Raw genomic sequence first — 22,872 nt, 5'->3', positions numbered from 1 at the left:
AGCCTGGATATATAAGTCAACTATTCCTCCGTCCCGCGGCCACCCCATCTGGGAACAAGCTGTAGCCGGGGGGGAACAGGATTGTGTCATGCGATTCAACATAAGAGGATGTAGTGTCAGCTGAGGTCTACTTTTTATGGTAACCAATGAAATCCTTTAGACAAAGAGTAAAGGGCCAGAGATGTATAAAAATAAGTAAAGGGAATCTATTTCAGTATTATTCTCACATTAATTTGAGCTCCGAACTAGTCAAGTTATGCCTATCAATAGTGTGGAGGATGTACTAAAAAAAAAAAAGAAAAAAAAGTGGTTATAACTGCATGCGCATTATGTAAACAGTTGTATCAATATGTGGTAGACCTTTTAAAGACTTTATTATACCAAAGAGACCACTCTTTTTGTTTTGATCTGAGACAGCCTTTGCTGGATGCATATATACATTCATATATGCTATGTAATTGGGTAGTAGCTATGACTTCTGAACAGGAAGGGCTCTGTTTGGAGCGCCAACTGCGTGTTAGAGTTAGTTTAGCCGCTAGAAGGATATGTATGAGTATGCCTCTGAGCGGATAGGGGAATTTATCAATACCTATATTCAATAACGCAAGTTCCGGAGAGGGAGTAATCTTAACATGAGTTACTTCTTGGATGAGGTTGAAAATTGCCGACCAAAATTGATTTAGCAATCTACACGACCAAAGGATGTGTAGGAGTGAGCCATGGGTTCCACAATCTCTCCAACATAAAGGTGACTTAGTGGAGTCAATTATATGTAGGACATGTGGGGTCACGTACCATCTAAAGGCAATCTTAAAGGACAATTCCCACAAGTTGGCTGCTTTAGTAACCTTGTAAGTTGCATTTAAGGCCTCTACCCATTGCTCTTCTGAGAATTGAGTCCCTATTTCCGTTTCCCACTTAATCTGGGGACGGGTCTTATTAAAAATTGTCTTATTTTGAAGCGCTTGGTAAAAGATTGATATACCATGAACATGGAGGGTGTCACTGAACCAAAATTTTGAGAGATGGGAAGGCACCGCTTGAAAGATGTTATAGTTGCCTCGCCTCGCCTGCAGTGTGAACCGGCCCTTAAGTGAAAAACCTCAAAGGTTTGCAAATACTTTTTTAATATAAAACATTTTCAATAAAGAAAAAGTAACAAAAATCTAATTTCTTCCAAAAGTGTACTGTACTTTTTTTTTTTTTTTTTTTTTTGTTTGTTTTTTTTTTCCTTTTAAGGGTAAAGAGATTTTTGGTCTTTTTGACCACAGATCTCTCAATAAGAAGACCCATCATTTTTATTCCTATTACAAGGGATGTTTACAGGCTGGAGAGGAAAGTACTAGATGATGCTGGACGTCCTCCAGCCAGAAAAATGAAGCTGGCTCGCTGCAGCTTCTAATGCACATTGTGAGAAGCTCACAGTGTGCGGTGAAGTCAGAGTAAGACATTACAGTCCAGAAGAGGAGCCGGTACAACCGTGCAAGACTGAAGAGGAGGCCGGGGGAGGGGGGGGGGGGGGGAAGTTTTGTAGTGTAATAGGGAGTGTCTTACTTTTTTTTTTTTTTAACCCTTTGGTGATGTTCTCTCTCCCTGTGCAGATCCTGTATTCTGTACTTCCTGCGGCACTGACTAGATGATACCGGTTGTGGCATCGCTCTATATTCACAAGACTCCTCACAAGCAGAACTGAGCAAACGACTTCATTCCACGGAAGGGAGTGCCAATGTAAACCTTTTGGTAAGATTTTAATTCAGGGCAGTTATTCTAAAAAAAAAAAAAAAAAAATGTTGATGCTGCAACACACGTGGGTACACTATATAGAGACCCCGTCACCAACTTGCAGAAAAAAAAGCACAGCTTATTTGTAGCGCTTTTTTATTTTTTTTTTATTTTTTTCCTTTCTAGAAGTTTATATATATATATATATATATATATATATATATATAAATTTCTTTTTATTTAACCAACCATTTTTTATTTTTTTTTCCATCCAACATTTACCAATCCATTTTCTATTTCACATTACTATCGGGTTAACTTGCTAGAAAATTTGACCACTCCAGGAAGAGTCCTTTCCCTAGCCCAGCCCCCTACCTCATTACAGCCCTTTCCTCTTCTTGGAGGGTTTAATTACTAATCTGTGCTGACCCAGCTCTTCTAACCCTCCCTCCTCGCTACTAGGTTTGAGCTCAGGCATGTTCGCATGGCCCACGTGCGGAGCCCGCCAGGAAGTCGGCGCGGCGCTGCGCTAATCAAAGGCAGCGAGACATTGCTCCGATCTCTGCAGCCGCACATTGGGGCAATGTCTCGCTGCCTGTGATTAGCGCAGCGCTGCGCCGACTTTCTGGCGGGCTCTGCACGTGGACCATGCGAACACGCCTGAGCTCATCCCTACTCCCTACATAACCTTTTACAGTGCCCTGAAAAAGTATTCATACCCCTTGACATTTTCCACATTTTGTCATGTTACAACCAAAAACGTAAATGTGTTTTATTGAGATTTTATGCTCTCTCGCGCTCTATCTATCTAATATATTTTATATATATATATATATAATTACACATATAATTACACATATATTAATAAAATATATATATATATATATATATATATATATATATATATATATATATATATATAATAATTATATGTACTTTTTTTTTTTTTCTTAAGTCATCTTCCAGGACGGCACACCAGAGATGAGGCTCCTCCCTACAGGAAACACAATCAATCGACAGCTGTTTTAAGTCCCCACCCTTCCCCTTGATCCTCAGTTTTTTGATTGTGTTTCTCCCTACACAGCGAAACAGTTTTTTTTTTTTCCAAATGACCCGAAGCCTGGGGCTGGTGGTCTCCCCCTGGGAGCCGGACCACAAGCTTGGGAAGCCTCTGGGTCTGGTACGATATTCTTGTCCTTCCTGGGGGGTTCCCCCTATATTTTCCTCAGGGGGGGCAGCAGAAATTGGAAGAGCCCCCCCTGAGTGGTGTACCCAGAACTTCCTGTCCAGGTGGCTGTTCAGATGGGGGTGCTGGCCATCGGTTCTTTCCAGGGGGATCGTGTCCCCGACTCCTGGGCCCCCAGTAGCTCGCGTGGGCTGACCGGAGAGGGCGCGGCAACAAGCACCCGCGTCATTTTCAAACTTCGGGAAAATGGCGGCGGCGTTCTTACCCAGGAGGGAAGGCTGAGAGTCAGTAGGAGCAGGCGCCCACATCCTCCTTTCACTAGAGCGAGGAGGCACCAGTTCACTACGGTGGATGTCTGCCTTAACCACCTCAGATGGGAATGAGGAACGGAAGGCCTTGCCCCCCATGTGTATATACTGACTGGGACAGTGCAGGACACAGCCTAACCTTGCACCTCCCTATGGGGACAGCAGTTGGGGGGGGGGGGGGGGGCTCTTTGGCGGCTATTCTCCTTGCGTTTGGACCATAAGGATGGAAAAGCAAGCCCGCTGGCTGTGGCAAAAGGGGAAGACGACAACGGTGAGTACTGCAGCTCCCTCTTACATCAGAGACGCTGTATGGTGGACAGGTGGTGCAGAGGAACGACTGTGCCTAAACCACCTCAGATGGGAAAGGTAGGTGGGCCATTGCTCCCCTTCCCCATGTATATACTGACTGGTGCAGTGCAGAACCTGGGGTCTGGATACAAATAGCGCAGACGCCACTGCTAAAACCACCAGCCACAGCTCCCTCTTACAGCAGAGACACTGGTTATCGCAGCAGTAGGTTGCCAGCCTCTCCCTACATGCCCAGTTGTGGTACATTTAGTAGGGATGAATATAGCATACAGAGGGGACCTGGTAGATACAAAGTTACTTACAGGCCAGGTATACCACTGAACAAGTTATTAATTGGGCAGTGGTTGGTGGATTCAGAAGCTCCCCTGGTCAGCAGGTGCACTAGGTTACCGGCCCTATTAGCCCAGCTTCTAGGAATCTGAAGATGCTTAAAAGCTGACCTAACGGGGGCGCATGCGCGGCGAGAAACGAGGCAGCAGCTAGGTCTCTGAGCTCCCGGGGCTACGGAGAAGTTATATCACTCCCCAGGACGATTGGGCCCGAATTTTGGTCCACAAACAACGGTAATCGCCTGCGGGACCACTTGTGCATGCCGACATCTAAGAAAAGCAAGCGGAAGACCGCTCAACGCTCTTACGGCCTACCTTCTACGGACCTCGGACGGACCAGACATGTCCCAAGATGGCGCCCATTCCCCCAAGGCTGATGCAGCCTCACGTCCAGCGGGCCCGCTCCACGGCATGGGCGACGCTCTCACTAAAGCGGATTTGGAGGACAGCCTGTCCTCTATGTACGATAGGCTGGCGAAGAAATTCCAAGCGGAGCTGCATAAATCCACGAGCTTGATTTCTCAGGAAATGGCGGCCCTGGGCAATAGGACAGACCTCCTGGAAGTTAAGCACGACGAACTGCACCTTGCCTATTCGGACTTACGAAGGGATCATGAGCTGCTCGGTGACACGGTCGTTCAACTTCAAAACCACTTAGAGGACCTTGACAACCGCAACAGGAGGAATAACGTTCGTGTGCGAGGTATTCCCGAGTCGGTGACAGACCTCCCGGCCACGATCGTTCGTCTGTTTCAACTCCTACTTCCGAACCAGTCTACCGAAGCCTTTACATGCGATCGTCTACATCGCGCCCTGAGACCCAAACCTCCTCCCGATAAGCCGCCCAGGGATATAGTAATGTGTCTCAAGGACTACCTTATAAAGGAGGAAATCCTTTGTGCCTCACGAAACATGCCTCGGATCCAACTGGACGGAGCTTCTGTCCAGATCTACCCGGATATTTCACCGGCAACATTAGAGAAGCGAAGGAAGATGAAGGAGATTACCTCCTCCTTGCAGTCTGCCCACATACGGTACCGCTGGGGTTTCCCGTTCAAACTGATTGTGCCTCATAACGGTTCTACTTACATAGCCTCTACGATATCCGAAGGCAAAGATATTTTGGTGAAGCTGGGTCTTCTGGAACGACATCGTTCGCCTCGCCACCCACCGACCCCGCGACCATCCCCTATCTGGGCTACACCATCGCCTCAAAGGGACAGAAGGTCTCGCAGACTCCAGCCACTTCCGGATGTTTGAGGTCTGTTTCTCCATACCGTGACCTCTTCAGAATTCCTCCCTTCGTCTGTCCTGGTATCTCCCAATGCCCCCGTTTCCTAATGCTCAACAGGTGCTCGGCTACTACATCATCTGTTTTCTCCATGTCCCGGGAGGCTGAGGAAATTTACTTTGTTTTTTCGTTTCCTCCCTGGGGCCTCACCCTCTCTGACATTCGTAGCTGCGCTTCCCCCCTTCCATACCTGCACACCATTCCTCACGTATCCTTAGTCCCAGAGACCTGAGTATCAGGCTTTTTGGACACACTCATCTTGTTATAGTCTCCCAGTTGACTAACGATTTTCACCCACTGTGGGACATGTGTGTAGCAGGTGGCAGTTGGGCCGTAAGGCCTAGTATTTACACAATTTTCTTGGTCCGGCTGGACTTTCCAACCAGACCCCATAGAGTGTTAAGTTTTATTTTTATGCTTATGTTTATTAGCTTTGCTGACTTCACGACGGAATGTATTTTCTTTGCCTATAAACTCGGGGCTGATGGATCTCCGATTCATATCGGACCTCCTGACGGCCCCATAGGTACTAGATTGGGCCTGATATTGGCTCATGCGGGCCCCTCTGGTTTTGGTCTCAACCATTTTAACCCCAATTCTCCCCGCGGATCACCCGCACCTTTGCGGTTGAACACTGGCTGATATGGGTCTCCATGTTATCTCACATAATGTGAGAGGTTTTAACTCCCCTCATAAACGGAGGAAAGCCTTCCGCTACTATAAACGTATTGGGGCGGATATCATCTTACTACAGGAGACGCACTTCTCCTCGGGGGCCTGCCCCACATTTTTTGATAAGTCATATAAATTACATTACACTACTACATTTGATTCCAGGACCAGAGGAGTGGCAATTTATATTTGTAATTCTGTTTCATTTGAACCCTCACATGTGTTTAAAGATCAGGATAGTAGGTTTCTAATTGTTCAGGGTACATTGCAGGGTAAGGAGGTAACGATTGCTAATCTGTACGCCCCTAATAATGCACAGAGTGCCTTCTATCACCTTTTCCTACGTACTCTCGACAGATACATCTCCCCCCCACCTGATAGTGGGTGGAGACTTCAACTTAGTGGCTAATCCTGCGGAGGATAGAAGCCGAACGTCACATAGTGCTAGGGTTTTCCCTAAATTTCTCTCTAAAGCATTGGATGGTTTGCAGCTTATTGACACCTGGAGGGCCCTTAATATTGGAGCTCGTGAATATACACACTACTCTCACCCTCACGATAGCTACGCTAGGCTTGATTATATTTTTGCTTCCCCGGTTCTTTTGGCCAATTCCACACACACTACTATCCACCCGTGCCCATGGTCTGACCATCAGATTGTAGCCTTTCATACCTCCCACGTGGGCCTCTCCCCCTCTCTTGCCTCCTGGCGATTGAATGATTCCTTACTCTCAGACCCCACTACCCATACTCAGATTGAGAGCCATCTAGCAGACTACTTCGCGATCAATGACACCCCGGACGTCTCACCCCAGGTTCTTTGGACCGCCCATAAAGCGGTTCTCCGTGGTCGTTTGATTGAAATAGCAGTCACTAGGAAGAAACAATGTAATGCTAAGATTCAGGCCCTCACACGGGAGCTGCGTGCCCTCTACCAGTCCCACGTTCAGGCACATTCCCCTGATGTCCTTCTGTTGATTAATCAAAAGCGTACCGAACTAGACAATATCCTCTCGGAACGTACCGAGAAATCACTTCGGTGGTCAAAAGCTAGATTCCTGCTACATAGTAACACGGCTTCCAGGATGTTTTCGCGTAAACTACACCAATCTTTACAACCTACTCATGTTTATAAATTGAAAAATGACAAAGGTACTCTGGTTTCGCACCCTAATGAAGTACTCAATATTTTCTCATCCTTCTACCGAGATCTTTTATCTTCCCCCTCGCATCCTATGCCGGACAATGTAGATGAGTGGCTGAACTCGCTCCCCCTTCCATCCCTCTCCGATGCACAGCGGGCCACACTTAACGCCCCCTGCACCGAACAGGAGGTGTTGGACACTATTAAGACACTCAAATCCTCTACAGCCCCTGGCCCGGATGGCTACACCTCCACGTATTACAAGAAATTTTCACAGATCCTGGCCCCTAAACTGTCCAGACTCATTAATCAGACGCTGCAAGGACAGACTCTCCCTGACGAGATGTTGCATGCTAATATGACCCTGATCCCCAAACCCCATAAAGACCACTCCCTACCCCAGAATTTTAGGCCCATTTCGGTGTTAAATAATGACATTAAAATACTAGGAAAGATATTGGCAAATAGATTGACCCCTATTGTAGGTGCCCTTGTGTCACCGGAGCAGACTGGTTTTATCCCCAATAGGCAGATCACTGATAACATTCGTTTGGCAACGAATATCATTCAAGATGCGAACCTTTTCTCCCGTAAGGTTTTGATTTTCGGGTTGGATATCCAAAAAGCGTTCGACAGTGTCCTCTGGCCCTATCTAGACCGGGTTTTGGCCAGGTTTGGATTTGTGGGCGAATTCATTAATGGTTTTAAAGCACTGTATCATAGACCCCATACGAGGATCAAACTCCCCGGTAGCTCCTCCGAATTTTTCCCTATAAGTCGGGGTACCCGCCAGGGCTGTCCCCTGTCCCCACTTATATTTGCCTTGGCTCTGGAGCCCCTTGCCAGGGCCATTGTTACTAATCCAAACATAGGTGGTTACTTGAAAGAGGAAGGGGAGTACAAGCTTAGCCTTTACGCGGACGATGTCCTATTGTTTTTACCCAATCCTTTGATAGCTCTTCCCAATCTTCTGGAGCTCTTGGGCACCTTTCACAAGCTTTCGGGCTTGGGGGTGAATATAGCCAAGTGTGCTGCCCTTCCTATCAACTTTACCCCTGCAGAAGTTTCTAATTTGCGCTCATATTTTGGTCTCTCTCTCTCTAAAAACACCATTTTATACCTAGGGGTCCATCTAGCTCCTTCCTTACCAGAAATCTATAGCGCCAACTATCCTCCGGCCTTTACAATGGTTCGGAGGTGGCTACGTTTGTGGTCAACTTTTCGTATCCCTTTGATTGGGAGGGTGGTAGCGGTTAAAATGTCTATTGTGCCGAAACTTTTATATTACTTCAGGGCTCTCCCTATCTATGTGTCACGCCAAGCCCTCACCTCGCTACAACGCGATATTAACACTTTTCTATGGCAGGGAAAGAGGCCCAGGCTAGGGAGACATCTAACGCATCGCTCACTTTTACAGGGCGGCTTGGGACTCCCGGATGTATGGCTATATTACTTAGCGGCCAGGTTGGCCCAGACAGCTCAATGGCATGCTCCAGCGGTTGGTATACCGTGGTTGCAATTTGAAACTCAGTCTTTGCGACCTTATTTCCTCCCGGGTGTCCTGTGGCAGGAGAATCTCCGTCCAAGGGACTTAGCCCCTCTCAATAACATAGTGAGTAGCTCCTTATACCTCTGGTCACTGTATAAGACTAAATTTCGACTGCGACCTAACAGGCCTACTTTGGCATCGTTTTTGGGCGATAGGAGATTCCCCCTGGCGTTTGGGTCTCCTGTTGCCTTCAGATGGTGGATCCAAAGGTCTTTGGTCACTCTGCGGGACCTTTCTGGTAGACGAGGTGCCTTCACCTCCTTTTCACAACTCCAATCACAACATGAGGTGCCAAGGGCCGAATTCTACAAATATCTCCAGATTAGACACTTTTTTCAGACACATTATAGTTCTCTAGGTGACATCTCTAATACCCAATTTGAATCTTTATGCTATAGACACTCCAGAGACAGGGGTATTATTTCTACGGTGTACAAACACCTTCTGGAATCCCAAATGCCAGAGAAAACTAGGGCGATTGTGCCTCTGGGAGGCGGATTTAGACACAGAGTTCACGCCTGAGGAATGGAGTGTGATGCTTGTGAATATGCATAAGTGTGCTAGATCTATGGCGGTGAAGGACACCGTTGTGAAGCTTCATACTCGGTGGTACCTCACCCCGGATAGGATTCACAGGTTTTACCCCACGGTTCCTGATCGCTGTTTTAGGGGTTGCCCGGTGACAGGCTCTCTGATCCATATTTTCTGGAGCTGTCCCCAGCTCCAGGGGGTTTGGGGTCAGGTACGCACCACGGTGTCCTCGATTGTGGGATCCGTGGTTGACTTGTCACCTGCACACTGTCTGTTGTTCGCTCCTATAGCAGGGGTTTCCCGCCCCACCCAAAGGTTGATCAATACACTGTTCTGTGCTGTCCACTGGACGATAGCGCTACATTGGCGCTCGCAAGTTACCTCCTGGTCGGGGGTTCTTGGTAGGATGGATGCTATCCGTCTAATGGAACGGGTACATCACACCATTATGGACACCATGCATATCCATACTGCCAAATGGTTCGAATGGCCGGAGGGTTCCGGTCCTATGGGGGGTCCCTCCCCGCATATCCCTTAGTAGGTGTTACACCGGTGTCCGGGCGATCCCATTGCATTTGTATATTGATACCTTTTTGTTGGTTTATTCTCCTATATCCTTGATCCGGACCTGAGACTAGCGCCAGCTTGTAAACAGTACTGTAGTGTATTAACTATCTGTCGGTGAAGTCAATAGCAATGATTATTGCAAGGTTAACTTTTTGTTTATGTTTCTTTTATTTCCCCTTGTTTTACTAACTCTCTATTATGTACATCTTTGCACTTGATAAGCATCGTCTGGTGCATACGTTCCAGGCTGTGTACGTTAATCACTTTTTTAAATGTTCCTTGTTGGGCCTGGACCGCTGCTGTGCCAGCAACATTTGTATGATGTGTATATCCATTATGCTCTCCATTGATGCTGTCATGTACTTGTGTCTGTTGATCGAATTATGCTTCTTTTACCACCAATAAAACGTTTGTAATCAAAATAAAAGCTGACCTAACATTCAAGGATGGGCAGAGACCAAGCTTCTGTGTGGCACAATAGGGGTTCCCTTGTGACAGATCCTCCTTTTTGGGGGTTGCTTGCTATAGGTAACTTTCATAAGCTCCAACCTCCCACTCCACCTTTACACTGTGGTTATATTCTAGTGTAGGAGGTAAGAAGAAACTTTTGTGTTGGTTTGGGCTACAATCCACTCAGTGGCAGATCTAAAGGCGATTCACCATAGATCACTTCCTACAGCCTTTTAATTGAGGATTTTCTGTGCAAACCTATGCAAGAGCTACATAATTAATTGTTTGAAGCCTGCAAGTAGCTATTTACCCCCCCAGGCTAAATTGGAAACCACGTCTTTTAGAGGCTGTCTTAAATTGGTCTCTAGGGCTGGGCTCATTGAGACTTTAGTTGCTAATCAGCCCCACCTGGGTATGAGCTGGCTAGCGTTTTCTCAGTCTATGGAGGTAAGGTAGGACAACTACTACTATAGTAGGGTGTCCAACCATTTTAGGATTTGTTCCTTCACTGGTGGTGAAGGTTTAGTATCTACAGCCCAGGCTATGCCTATGAAATTAATTGCCTGTTGGTTATTTCATAAAGGGATAGACCATGACTACTCATTGGCTGCACACCAGTAGACCTCAGTAGTGAAGGTTTGTCCTTGCTGGGATGTTTTTGTGGCACAGCAGAAATACACATTGAGATTTGTGACATCTCTGCTCATAAGGGCTATATTGCTGTACATCAGAAATGCACTGAAGCTTGTTTGCTGTCCTTTATATCCTAAAGGTACTACTTTGTTTGGCTACAGATCAGAAAAATACAACAGTGAAGGTGGTCTGTACTTTCTGGTTTTGTGCTGCACAGCAGAAATGCACATCATTGAGTCTGGTGACATCTCTGCTCATAATGGTTATATTGCTGCACATCAGACATACATGTCCTGTATTACTGCCTTGTTGGTGGTTACTTATCAGAAAGGCAGCAGTGAAGTCTGATTGTCCCGATTTGTTTGGCTGCATAGCAGAAATGCAAATTGAACCTGGGCTAGGTGTAGTACATATACTGCCTTTGGTAATCGGTGCAGCACCGCAAAGTGGCGTTGTGCCGATTCAGACAGTGCTATTAACGGCAATGGCTGCCGAGTTTAAACATGCGATTTGACATGTTGAGTCGCATGACAAATCATTTCAATATGGATGTGCTATCTCTATTCAGAGTGTTTTAGTGTTGCACATCAGACATATACAGGATTAAGGTCTGTGAGGTTTTGTGTCCTGTATTACTGCCTTATCAGAAAGGCAGCAGTGAGAATTGATGGTTCGAATTTGTTGGGCTACATAGCAGAAATACAAATTGAACCCCCTGCCAGGTGTAGTACATATACTGCCTTTGGTAATCCGTGTAGCACCACAAAGTGGTGTCGTGCCGATTTTAGCCATGCGATTTGACATGTTGAGTCGCAAGGCCAAATCGCTTCAATATGGTTGCTATCTCTATTCAGAATTGTTATATTGTTGCACATCAGACATATACAAGATTGAAGGTTGTCTGTCCTTTGTGTCTTGCATATACTGCCTTATTGGCTGCATATCAGGAAGGACACAGCAGTGAAGATTGCTTGCTTGTCTTTTTCTGATTTTGTTTTTGCTGCTCAGCTGAGAGACACATTGAGGATGGTGGCATCTCTGCTCAGTATTGGTATATTGCTACACATCAGACATACGCAAAGATTGAATGTTTGTGTCCTGTATGTCCTATATTTACTGCCTTATCGTTTGTATATCAGGCACAGCAGTGAGCAGTGTTTCTCATTGATGTACCTTTCTGCATCTTAGGGATACACAGCAGGGGGTTGTTGGCTGCACTCCTCCAGGGAGTCGCAGCATTGGGGACCCCTTACTTGTTCGACCTGAAAATTTCTATTTTTTTTTTTTCATGCGACCTGTGTAATCTTGAGGTCTGTGGATCCAGGAATCGGGGAATGCTGGAGTCGCGCAGACACGAATGGTACCCATTGGAAGCCATAGTATATGACTTCTCATGTGTCTTGCAGTCCCAAGTCGCAGGTTGGGTCGCACGGGTGTGGGAGCCCTAAACTTATCTGTCCCTTCTGGTTGAGGTTTTTCTACACAGCAGGAATACTCATCATCATGGCGTTATTGTCTTATTTTGCAGCAGACCAGAAAGATTGCAGCTGTAAAGGCTGTCTGTCTTTTTCCTCAGTGTCTGCTTGTATGTTGTTGCACAGCAGAAATACTCAAGATTGAAGCTTGTTGGTGCTTTCTGTTTCATATTGCCTTGCCTTACTGCTCTTCAGAAAAACACAACGCTGCAGGTTGCTTGTGTCCTTTCTCAGTGTTGGTTCCATCTGAACTACACTACAGAAGTGCATGACAGAAAGGATTGTCTTGTGTTCCATATTTTTTACCCTGTGGCATAGCAGAAATGCACAACACGGGAGTTGGTGTTCATATTGATCTTATAACTGTATTTGGTGGTTTGTCAGAAATACGCAACATAGAAGTTTTGGATTTTTCTGTCTTTATATTTATAGCCTTGTTTTGCTGTACATCAGTAAACGCACAAGAGTAAAGGGGGTTCCTGTCCTTTCTGTATGTATATATCAGTTATGACCTAGCTAGCTGCACTTCAGAAATACGCAGCATTTAGGGTTTGCTTGTCTTAATGTTTTTACATCTTGGCAGCACATCAGTAAACCGGTGTCTGGTCAAATAACGTCCTCCATCCGATAGTGTCTGCTGTGTACTGCGCATGCACAGTACACAGCAACACAGATTCCGAAAATTGCAGATGATGAACGGCGCCTGCGCCGTGAGTCCAGGTTCTATCCCCACTATCCAAGTGGACATAGAGTAGGAATAAAAAAGAGCCGAGCGCAGCGAGGCTGAGCCCGAAGCGTGGCGAGCGAAGCTCGCCCACGAGGGGCCCTCTAATATTCAAAACCCTATGTCCGCTTGGATGGTGGGGCTACCACCTCCACTCACGGCGCAGGCGCCGTTCAGTTTCGGAGATTTTCCGAAGCTTCGTCTGCTCCGTACTGCGCATGCGCAGTGCGGTCCGGACACTATACGGCAGAACACCGGACTGTTTGTCTACATTGAGGTTCAGATTTGGGTCTCTTACCATATTTGATATATCGGTTTAGCTAGTCACACTCAGGCACACAACATTGTTGTCTATGCTTGTGTCCTTTCTGTCTAAATCTATTGTGCCGTGCCCACAATCTATGTTCTTTTTATTTGTGATATTAATACATGTATCACCTTTTGTATTTCGGCCTTCTTTTCCATGGAGGGGCCAGGAGTTCGGGCTGCAGATGCCACATGTCAGAAAACCTCGACCCCTTACATTCAGGGATGCCAGAACCATTTCCTAGGGTTGAAGCCCTGTAGGGTTATGGGACACTGGAGGAAGGGGATAATGAATCGCCCTGTTTAGTAAGAACTTGGAGAGTTCTGTTCAGAGGAGTATTGGGGCCTGAGGATGAAGTATAAAGATGTATACCCGATCCAATAGGTTTCGGCTCGGTGCATGGCCTTCATTTCGCCCTTCTAGCAAAACTAGACGTAGCACTATGGGTAGTCTACTCCTGCTAGGGACTTTAACCCCCTAAAGTAGGCTCTTAGGCGTAAGTAAACCCAGGGATCAAGCTTCTGTTGATCTATTACCCTTAAGTAGGCTTCCCTTTGGTCTTTGCTGACGTAAAGATAAAAGGGAACAAAAAAGGTTGTCTGTCAGGGCACCCCCCTCCTTCTTTTTTTTTTTTTTTTTTTTTTTTTTGCAGTTTATTTCCCTGGGTAGTGTTAAGACAGGCCCTCTTATTGATGTAGTGTCCTTGTCTTACAACACAGGTCTCTGATTTATCTTTTTAGTGGTTCTAAGTAGCACCTACATGCACAATAGGCCATGGTTGTTAGATGTGTGAGATGGGCAACATTGCTAACCTACAAGTTTAACATGTTTTCTGATTCCATTTTTAAGAGCCCTTCTCACCTAGATACTGCATCCGAAGCGGAAAAGGCAGGGACATCTGTGGAGCAGACCTGCAGATCAGCCGCATGATCCAGCTAAGATACCTTCATCAAGCATATGAGCGTATGGAGTGGAGGTAAAGCTCACTGCAGAACCAAGGTTCACCAAGAGGGTCTTGCAGTGGCCCCACCCTAAGGTAGGCCTGAGGTACTTGTTTATCCTCTCAGGTGTGTCGTCCTGGAAGATGTAGGCCTGAGGTACTTGTTTATCCTCTCAGGTGTGCCGTCCTGGAAGATGTAGGCCTGAGGTACTTGTTTATCCTCTCAGGTGTGCTGTCCTGGAAGATGTAGGCCTGAGGTACTTGTTTATCATCTCAGGTGTGTCTTCCTGGAAGATGTAGGCCTGAGGTACTTGTTTATCCTCTCAGGTGTGCCGTCCTGGAAGATGTAGGCCTGAGGTACTTGTTTATCCTCTCAGGTGTGCTGTCCTGGAAGATGTAGGCCTGAGGTACTTGTTTATCATCTCAGGTGTGTCTTCCTGGAAGATGTAGGCCTGAGGTACTTGTTTATCCTCTCAGGTGTGCCGTCCTGGAAGATGTAGGCCTGAGGTACTTGTTTATCCTCTCAGGTGTGTCGTCCTGGAAGATGTAGGCCTGAGGTACTTGTTTATCCTCTCAGGTGTGTCGTCCTGGAAGATGTAGGCCTGAGGTACTTGTTTATCCTCTCAGGTGTGCCGTCCTGGAAGATGTAGGCCTGAGGTACTTGTTTATCCTCTCAGGTGTGTCGTCCTGGAAGATGTAGGCCTGAGGTACTTGTTTATCCTCTCAGGTGTGTCGTCCTGGAAGATGTAGGCCTGAGGTACTTGTTTATCCTCTCAGGTGTGTCGTCCTGGAAGATGTAGGCCTGAGGTACTTGTTTATCCTCTCAGGTGTGCCGTCCTGGAAGATGTAGGCCTGAGGTACTTGTTTATCCTCTCAGGTGTGTCGTCCTGGAAGATGTAGGCCTGAGGTACTTGTTTATCCTCTCAGGTGTGCCGTCCTGGAAGATGACTTGAGAAAGGTACCAGTTACTTACCGGTAACTGTCTTTCTGGGAAATCTTCCAGGACGGCAGGCCTATTTCCCGCCCGTTGGAGGAGGGGAAAATTGTAGAACACTAGAAGGTGAGTACCTATGAGGAATGATTTCCCTTGTGAACCTGGTTCAGGAGTTACTTCTCTACAAACTGAGGATCAAGGGGAAGGGTGGGGACTTAAAACAGCTGTCGGTTGATTGTGTTTCCTGTAGGGAGGAGCCTCTCATCTCTCAGGTGTGCCGTCCTGGAAGATTTCCCAAAAAGACAGTTACCGGTAAGTAACTGGTACCTTTCCTCTGCCAAGAACTAAGAAAATGCCTGGTACTTCCAGCTGAGGAATTGGGGCTTTGCTTACCTCCCTGTCATGTGACTGGGCTAGGGTGTAGTGATTGGCCCATGGCTGTCACTTGGGGGGGGGGGGGGGGGGGGCGGCAAACTTAGTGACTCTGAACTTACACAGGGCTTTCCTTCCCCCAGGGGAATGATGGTGTCTGGATGCTCCTTGAGAGGGGAGGAGGATGCTACAAATGAACCAATAGCTGTGGCCTACCTACAAATGAACCAATTGCTTTGGGCTATTTACTTTAACCACCCGCATGAGCTATAGTTTTGTGTTCTGCAAGCCCAATCCCTGAAAAACAACCCCACACACACCATAAGCCCCCCCTCCACCAAATGATTTGGACCAGTGCACAAAGCAAGGTCCATAAAGACACGGGTGAGCGAGTTTGGGGTGGAGGAACTTGACTGGCCTGCACAGAGTCCTGACCTCAACCCCATAGAACGCCTTTGGGATGAATTAGATTGGAGACTGCGAGCAAGGCCTTCTCCTCCAAGCTGACTTCAGGAATTAGCTTCTGGAAGAAAGGTCAAACATTCCCATACACACCTCTAAACCTTGTGGACGGCCTTCCCAGAAGAGTTGGATGAGTGAGTTTGGGGTGGCGGAACATGACTGGCCTGCCTCAACCCGATAGAACACTTTTGGGATGATCTAGAATGGAGACTGCGAGCCAGGCCTTCTCATCCAACATCAGTGCCTGACCCCACAAATGTGCTTCTGGAAGAATGGTCAAACATTCCCATAGACACCCTCCTAAACCTTGTGAACGGCCTTCCCAGAAGTTGAAGATGTTATAGCTGCAAAGGGCGGAGCCAACTCAATATTGAACCCTACGGACTAAGACTGGGATGCCATTAAAGTTCATGTGTGTGTAAAGGCATGGCCTGTTGGGGGTGCTCGAGGACTGAGGTTGAGAACTAATAGACCCCCAATGTCTCCATTAAGTGTCACCTGCACAATGCTAACTTATGGGGGCTTGTTAGGGCCGGTTCACACAGCGAGGCGCGGCGAGGCGTCTCCGACTTGCCTCGTCGCGACCTGCGGGGACCTCAGCGGCGACTTGCAGAGGACTTCTGTATAGAAGTCAATGCAAGTCGCCCAGAAGTAGTACAGGAACCTTTTTTCTGAGTCGGAGCGACTCGAGTCGCTCCTCTCAGAACGGTTCCATTGTACAGAACGGGGGCGACTTGCGGGAGCGAGGCGAGTCGTGTCGCCTCGCATCGCCTCGCTGTGTGAGCCGGCCCTTAGCCCCCTTGTGATGTATAAATTTAGTAAAAGAGAAAAAACAATTCAATGTATCTCTTTTGATTTGTCCACACCCACAAATGCAAACCTACGCAGAGGATGAGCACATGTATGTAAACAGGTGAGGTATCACTCAAATTTTTTGGGGGGGGGGGGGTGCAAGCAAACTGAAAAATACTGAACCCCCATACCCCATGAATTGCGGCCTCGCCGTGCCCTTGAATTGCGGCCTCGCCGTGCCCTTGAATTGCGGCCTCGCCGTGCCCTTGAATTGCGGCCTCGCCGTGCCCTTGAATTGCGGCCTCGCCGTGCCCTTGAATTGCGGCCTCGCCGTGCCCATGAATTGCGGCCTCGCCGTGCCCTTGACTTGCGGCCTCATTTGACATTTGATGCAACCCAATCTTTTATATTTTACCAAAAATCGGTCATCAAATAATTTTTGTATAATTTTTTATTTTATTTTTTCCTAAAAAAATAAATAAAAAAAAAATAAAAAAATTATGAGTTGGATAAACAGCTGCACAAATATTGTGGGACGTAAAAAAAAAAATAGCAAAAACCATCCTTTTATTCTACAAGGCCTCTGCTTTTGGAAAAAAAATATAAGGGGCTTTTAAGTAAATTTATAGCCAAAAAATGCATAATGTTACATGTATGCAAAATTTTTATTTTTTTTCTTATTTTTTTGTATTCTTTGTCCTCTGAAGTTGTGTATTTTGGTCCTCAGAAGCTGCCGTGTATATTTGTTCATCATGTATTATATGTCTTTTTTTTTTTTTTTTTTTTTTTTTTATAAATTTGTAGACTAGTATATCCCAGTTACGTCTGTTTAGATAACTAGGTCTGCTCTTGGATACATATTCCCCTTCTTTTTTTTCTTTTTTCTTTTCCTTCATACCCCAGTTGGGTGTGGTTGGCTCCTACATCTGCGTCGTGTTTTTTTTTTTTTTTTTTTCTCTTGGGGCTGAAATCAAGTAAAGTTCAGGTATTTATGCTGTTTTCGCAATTAAAATACATATAATGAATCGCTATGTGAGTGTATGTATTTTTTTTTTTTTTTTCTATCAGTAGTTTAGTGTTTAAGCATTTTTTCATGTCAAGTTATTTTAGTTTTATGCATTTTTTTTTTTTTTTTTTCTACTCTTTCCATTATGTAGCTCAGGTGCGTAGTTACTTTTAGCCCCGTTCACACCTATGCGAATTAGATGCGGCTTACACCACATCCAATTCGCAGGACATTTTAAAATGCACAAATTCATTTGAATGCATCTGGTTCACATATGTGCGTTGCATTTGCATTGCACAAAAACACGTGCGTTTTCTGGGCATTGCGTTGCGAATTACAAGCCCATTATCCTCTATGGGAACGCATCTGATTCGCAGATGCACTCCGTTCGGAACACAAATTTTCTCCTCACTAAACCCCCCCCCCTGCTCACTGATCTGCAGCTAAAATGCAGAGGAACCTCTAAACAACTGATTTTTATCTTCGCAGTGAAATATGCAACGCACATGTGTGAACCCGGGCTAAGGCCGGGTTCACACTGCTGCGATGCGGAAACGCTGCAAATCTACTTCGGGTTCCCGCATTGCATGCCTCCCGCGCCAGCAGTTCACACTGCCCTATGCGAACTGCTGGGAGTGTCAGTGAAACTTTAACGACGCCCCCAGATTAGTTTGCATATCGCAGTGTGATCTGCAAACTCGGACAGGAATCGGATCGCATGGTGTGAACACCCATGCGATCCGATTCTGCTGCGGACCAAAAAAAAGGGTCCTGTGCGAGTTTGGGGCGGGTGCGATGCAAATTCAGCCAGACTATCTGTATGGCTGAACTGACATCGCACAAGAGATCGCATGTGATTTGCACTGCGGTGCGAATCGCATCCGATCTCGCACATCGCAGCAGTGTGAACCCAGCCTCAAGGAGGAGTTCCCAGTCCAGGCATTCCCTGGACTAGAAAATTACTTGGAACCCCCAAAGATTATACATTTTTTATTTTTTTTTTTTTGTTTATTTTAGACATGTTTTCAAAGAATGCTACAAATGTTGATGGAATTTTTTTTGGTTGTCACTTTATATTCTACTTTTATCATCCGTTCTTGTATCTGCTGTGGTTACAAATTTACTCTGCCCAGCATTGCCTTTTTAGGTATGAATGCAACCTTGGTTTTTTTTTATTCTGCAGCTGATTGCCTGTCGGGGTTTTTCTTTTTTTTGTTTTTCACCTCTGAAGCCCCAGGGCGTGCTCGGCGTCTCCTACATCTGGGTTGGCACTTGTTTGCATCTCTCAGGCATTGCAGAAGGCTGAAATCAAGGCAAATTCAGGTATTTATACTATTTGCATTTAAAATACATTTAATAAGTCCATCATTTGTATTTATTATCTGCCTGCAGTTTAGCTTTAAAGTAAAATGATAGGTAATTTTTTATTTTTTTTTTCATTTTGAAAAGGGAAGGTTAGAACCCCCCGTCAGTTTTTTGCCATCTATGTCCCATTGGGGAGATTTAGCTTCACTTCCCATCCCATAGCCAAAACAGGAAGTGAAAGGAAAGCTTTATATTGGGGGTATTTGATCACTTTTTTTTTTTTTTTTTTTTTTTTACTTAAAGCGGAGGTCCACCCTAAAATGGACCTTCCGCTCATCGGAATCCTCCCCCCCTCCGGCGCCACAATTGGCACCTTTCAGGGGGGAGGGGGGTGCAGTTATCTGGATAATCCAGGTAAATGCACCCACTTCCGGGATAGCTCTCTGCGGAAAGGGGCGTAGATTACGCCCCTTTCCGCAAGTGCCCCGCTGCCTGCTGGGAAACGCACAGATCCCAGAGACAGCGGGGACCATCCTTATTGCGCAGCACGACTCGCGCATGTGCAGTAGGGAACCGGGAAATGAAGCTGAAAGGCTCCACTTCCTGATTCCCATACCCAAGATGGCGGCGGCAGCACCCGAGAGACGATCGAGAGATCGGCTTCGGGTGACGATATCGCGGGCGCGCTGGACAGGTAAGTGTCACTATTTTAAAAGTCAACATCTGCAGTATTTGTAGCTGCTGGCTTTTAAAAAAAAAAAAAAAACGGCGGAACTCCCGGCGGACTCCCGCTTTAAAAAGTTTTTTTCCAAATGTTTTTTTTTGTTGTACCTACAAGGTAACCCCCTCCTCGGGAGAGCGCTTCTCCCAGGGGGGTTATCTGATGTGGGGAGGAGCCGCCGGGGGACCCCAGAAATGGAAGATCGGGGTCCACTGTGTGCAAAACGAGCTGCACAGTGGAGGTAAGTATGATATGTTATTAAAAAAAAAACGATCCTTTAGTATCACTTTAACAAATAGGTTCATTAAAAAAAAAAAAGTCATACTTCTCTCCTCTGTGCATTTGGTTTTGCACAGAGTGGCCCCCGATCCTCCTCTTCTTGGGTCCCTCAGCGGCGTGCCTGGCTCCTCCTCCTCTGGAGTGCCCCCGTCGGAGAAAAGCTATCCCTCGGGGGACTCATGCGGGTGCGTTGTGTTCTACTGCATCCATTGACACAGACAGCAGGACTCGGCCCCACCCCCACCTTTATGGATTTGATTGACAGCAGTGGGAGCCAATGGCTGCTCTATCAATCTATCCAATCGGGACCTGAGACACAGGCTGGAGCAGAGGTGGGCTCGTCCCCGTCGCAAAAAAGACCGGCTTCAGGTAAGTAAAAAGGGGGGCTGGGGGGGGGGGGGCTGCATCACAAGAGGTTTTTATTCTATGCATTAAGGTGAAAAATCTCAAAGGTTTGCAAATACTTTTTAATATAAAACATTTTCAATAAAAAAAAAAAGTAACAAAAATCTAATTTCTTCCAAAATTTGGTCCAAAAGTGTACATTTATTTTTTTTTTATTATTTTTTTTTTTTTTTTCCTTTTTAAGGGTAAAGAGATTTGTGGTCTTTTTGACCACAGATCTCTCAATAAGAAGACCCGTCATTTTTATTTATATTACAAGGGATGTTTACAGGCTGGAGAGGAAAGTGCTAGATGATGCTGGACGTCCTCCAGCCAGAAAATGAAGCTGGTTCGATCTGACTTGCTGCAGCTTCTAATGCACATTGTGAGAAGCTCACAGAGTGCGGTGAAGTCAGAGTAAGTCATTACAGTCCAGGAGAGGAGCCGTGCAAGACTGAAGAGGAGGCCGGGGGAGGGTTTAATCTGTTGGATGGGAATTGAAGAAAAAAAAGTTTTGTAGTGTAATAGGGAGTGTCCTGCTTTTTTTTTTTTTTTTTAACCCTTTGTTTTGCTGATGTTCTCTCCCTGTGCAGATTCTGTACTTCCTGAGTGCACACTGCGGCACTGACTAGATGATACGGGTTGTGGCGTCGCTCTGTATTCACAAGACTCCTCACAAGCAGAACTGAGCAAACGACTTCACCCCAGGGAAGGGAGTGCCAATGTAAACCTTTTGGTGGAAGGGGCGCCAGGTAAGATTTTAATTCAGGGCAGTTGTTCTAAAAAAAAAAAAAAATGTTGATGCTGCAACACACGTGGGTACTCTATATAGAGACCCCGTCACCAACTTGCAGAAAAAAAGCACAGCTTATTTGTAGCATTTATTTTTTTTCCTTTTTTTTTTCTTTCTAGAAGTAATTTTTTGCTTGCTACATGTCCCTTTTCAACTTGCTAGAATATATATATATATATATATATATATATATATATATATATATATATATATCTTTTTATTTAACCAACAATTTTTTTTTATTTTTATTTTTTTTATTTCCATCCAACATTTACCAATCCATTTTCTATTTCACATTACTATCGGGTTAACTTGCTAGAAAATTTGACTACTCCAGGAAGAGTCATTTTCCCTAGCCCAGCCCCCTACCTCATTACAGCCTTCTCCTCTTCTTGGAGGGTTTTATTACTATCTGTGCTGACCCAGCTCCTCTAACCCTCCCTCCCTTCTCGCTACTAGGGATGAGTTCAGGCGTATTCGAATGGCCCACGTGTGGAGCCCGCCAGAAAGTCGGCGCAGCGCTGTGCTAATCACAGGCAATGAGACATTGCTCCAATCTCTGCAGCCGCGCATCGGGGCCATGTCTCACTGCCTGTGATTACCTGGCGGGCTCTGCACGTGGACCATGCAAACACGCCTGAGCTCATCCCTACTCCCTACATAACCTTTTGCAGTGCCCTGAAAAAGTATTCATACCCCTTGACATTTTCCACATTTTCTCATGCTACAACCAAAAACGTAAATGTGTTTTATTGGGATTTTATGCTCTCTCGCGTTCTATATATATCTATATATATATATATATATATATATATATATATATATATATAGATATATATATAGATATAGATATAGATATCTATAGATGCATATACTTTTTTTATTTTTATTTTTTTGCATTGTATAGGACTAATTAACCAAACAAAAATTATTGCTATTTTTTTTTTTTTTATATATCCAGAAAGGATCCAAAAAAAAAGCAAAGGATGGCCACATTAATGCAAAGAGGTACAAACCCATTTGGTTAAAAGGGAATGTGTATTTGTTTTGTCCGTGTGTTCTTTATTATGATTTGGGATAAGAGTCCCTGTTTTTTTGTGGGTCAGGTAAATCAGAAATTTTGTAAAAACAACAAGCGCACTTTAGTGCAAGAGACGCTCTCTGGCTCGCTCTCTCTCTTGCTCTCTCGCTCTCTCTCTTGCCCTCTCGCTCTCTCTCTTGCCCTCTCGCTCTCTCTCTTGCCCTCTCGCTCTCTCTCTTGCCCTCTCGCTCTCTCTTGCTCTCTCTCTTGCCCTCTCGCTCTCTCTCTTGCCCTCTCTTGCCCTCTCTCTTGCCCTCTCTCTTGCCCTCTCTCTTGCCCTCTCGCCCTCTCTCTTGCCCTCTCTCGCCCTCTCTCTTGCCCTCTCTCGCCCTCTCTCTTGCCCTCTCTCGCCCTCTCTCTTGCCCTCTCTCGCCCTCTCTCTTGCCCTCTTGCCCTCTCTCTTGCCCTCTCTCGCCCTCTCTCTTGCCCTCTTGCCCTCTCTCTTGCCCTCTCGCCCTCTCTCTTGCCCTCTCGCCCTCTCTCTTGCCCTCTCGCCCTCTCTCTTGCCCTCTCGCCCTCTCTCTTGCCCTCTCGCCCTCTCTCTTGCCCTCTCGCCCTCTCTCTTGCCCTCTCGCTCTCTCTCTTGCCCTCTCGCTCTCTCTCTTG

The 22,872-nt window shown here is 46.0% G+C and overlaps 1 protein-coding gene across 1 annotated transcript in view; it reads left to right on the top strand.

Annotated features, from left to right (window-relative positions):
- LOC143933358 (uncharacterized) overlaps positions 1 to 22,872 on the top strand; it is a 46,598-nt gene that overhangs the window by 1,501 nt on the left and 22,225 nt on the right. The window contains exons 2-5 of the mRNA XM_077456225.1: positions 1,602 to 1,740; positions 18,935 to 19,026; positions 20,986 to 21,144; positions 22,147 to 22,193. Of these exons, the coding sequence (XP_077312351.1) occupies positions 22,172 to 22,193 (22 nt within the window). The 5' untranslated portion in view covers positions 1,602 to 1,740; positions 18,935 to 19,026; positions 20,986 to 21,144; positions 22,147 to 22,171. The remainder of the gene's footprint in view (positions 1 to 1,601; positions 1,741 to 18,934; positions 19,027 to 20,985; positions 21,145 to 22,146; positions 22,194 to 22,872) is intronic.

This window comes from Lithobates pipiens, unplaced genomic scaffold, assembly GCF_037356315.1.
Source record: "Lithobates pipiens isolate NorthernLeopardFrog02 unplaced genomic scaffold, aLitPip1_a1.2 Scaffold_27, whole genome shotgun sequence".
In the NCBI taxonomy this organism is placed as follows: domain Eukaryota; kingdom Metazoa; phylum Chordata; class Amphibia; order Anura; family Ranidae; genus Lithobates; species Lithobates pipiens.
This window is presented reverse-complemented; position numbering and strand designations above follow the sequence as displayed.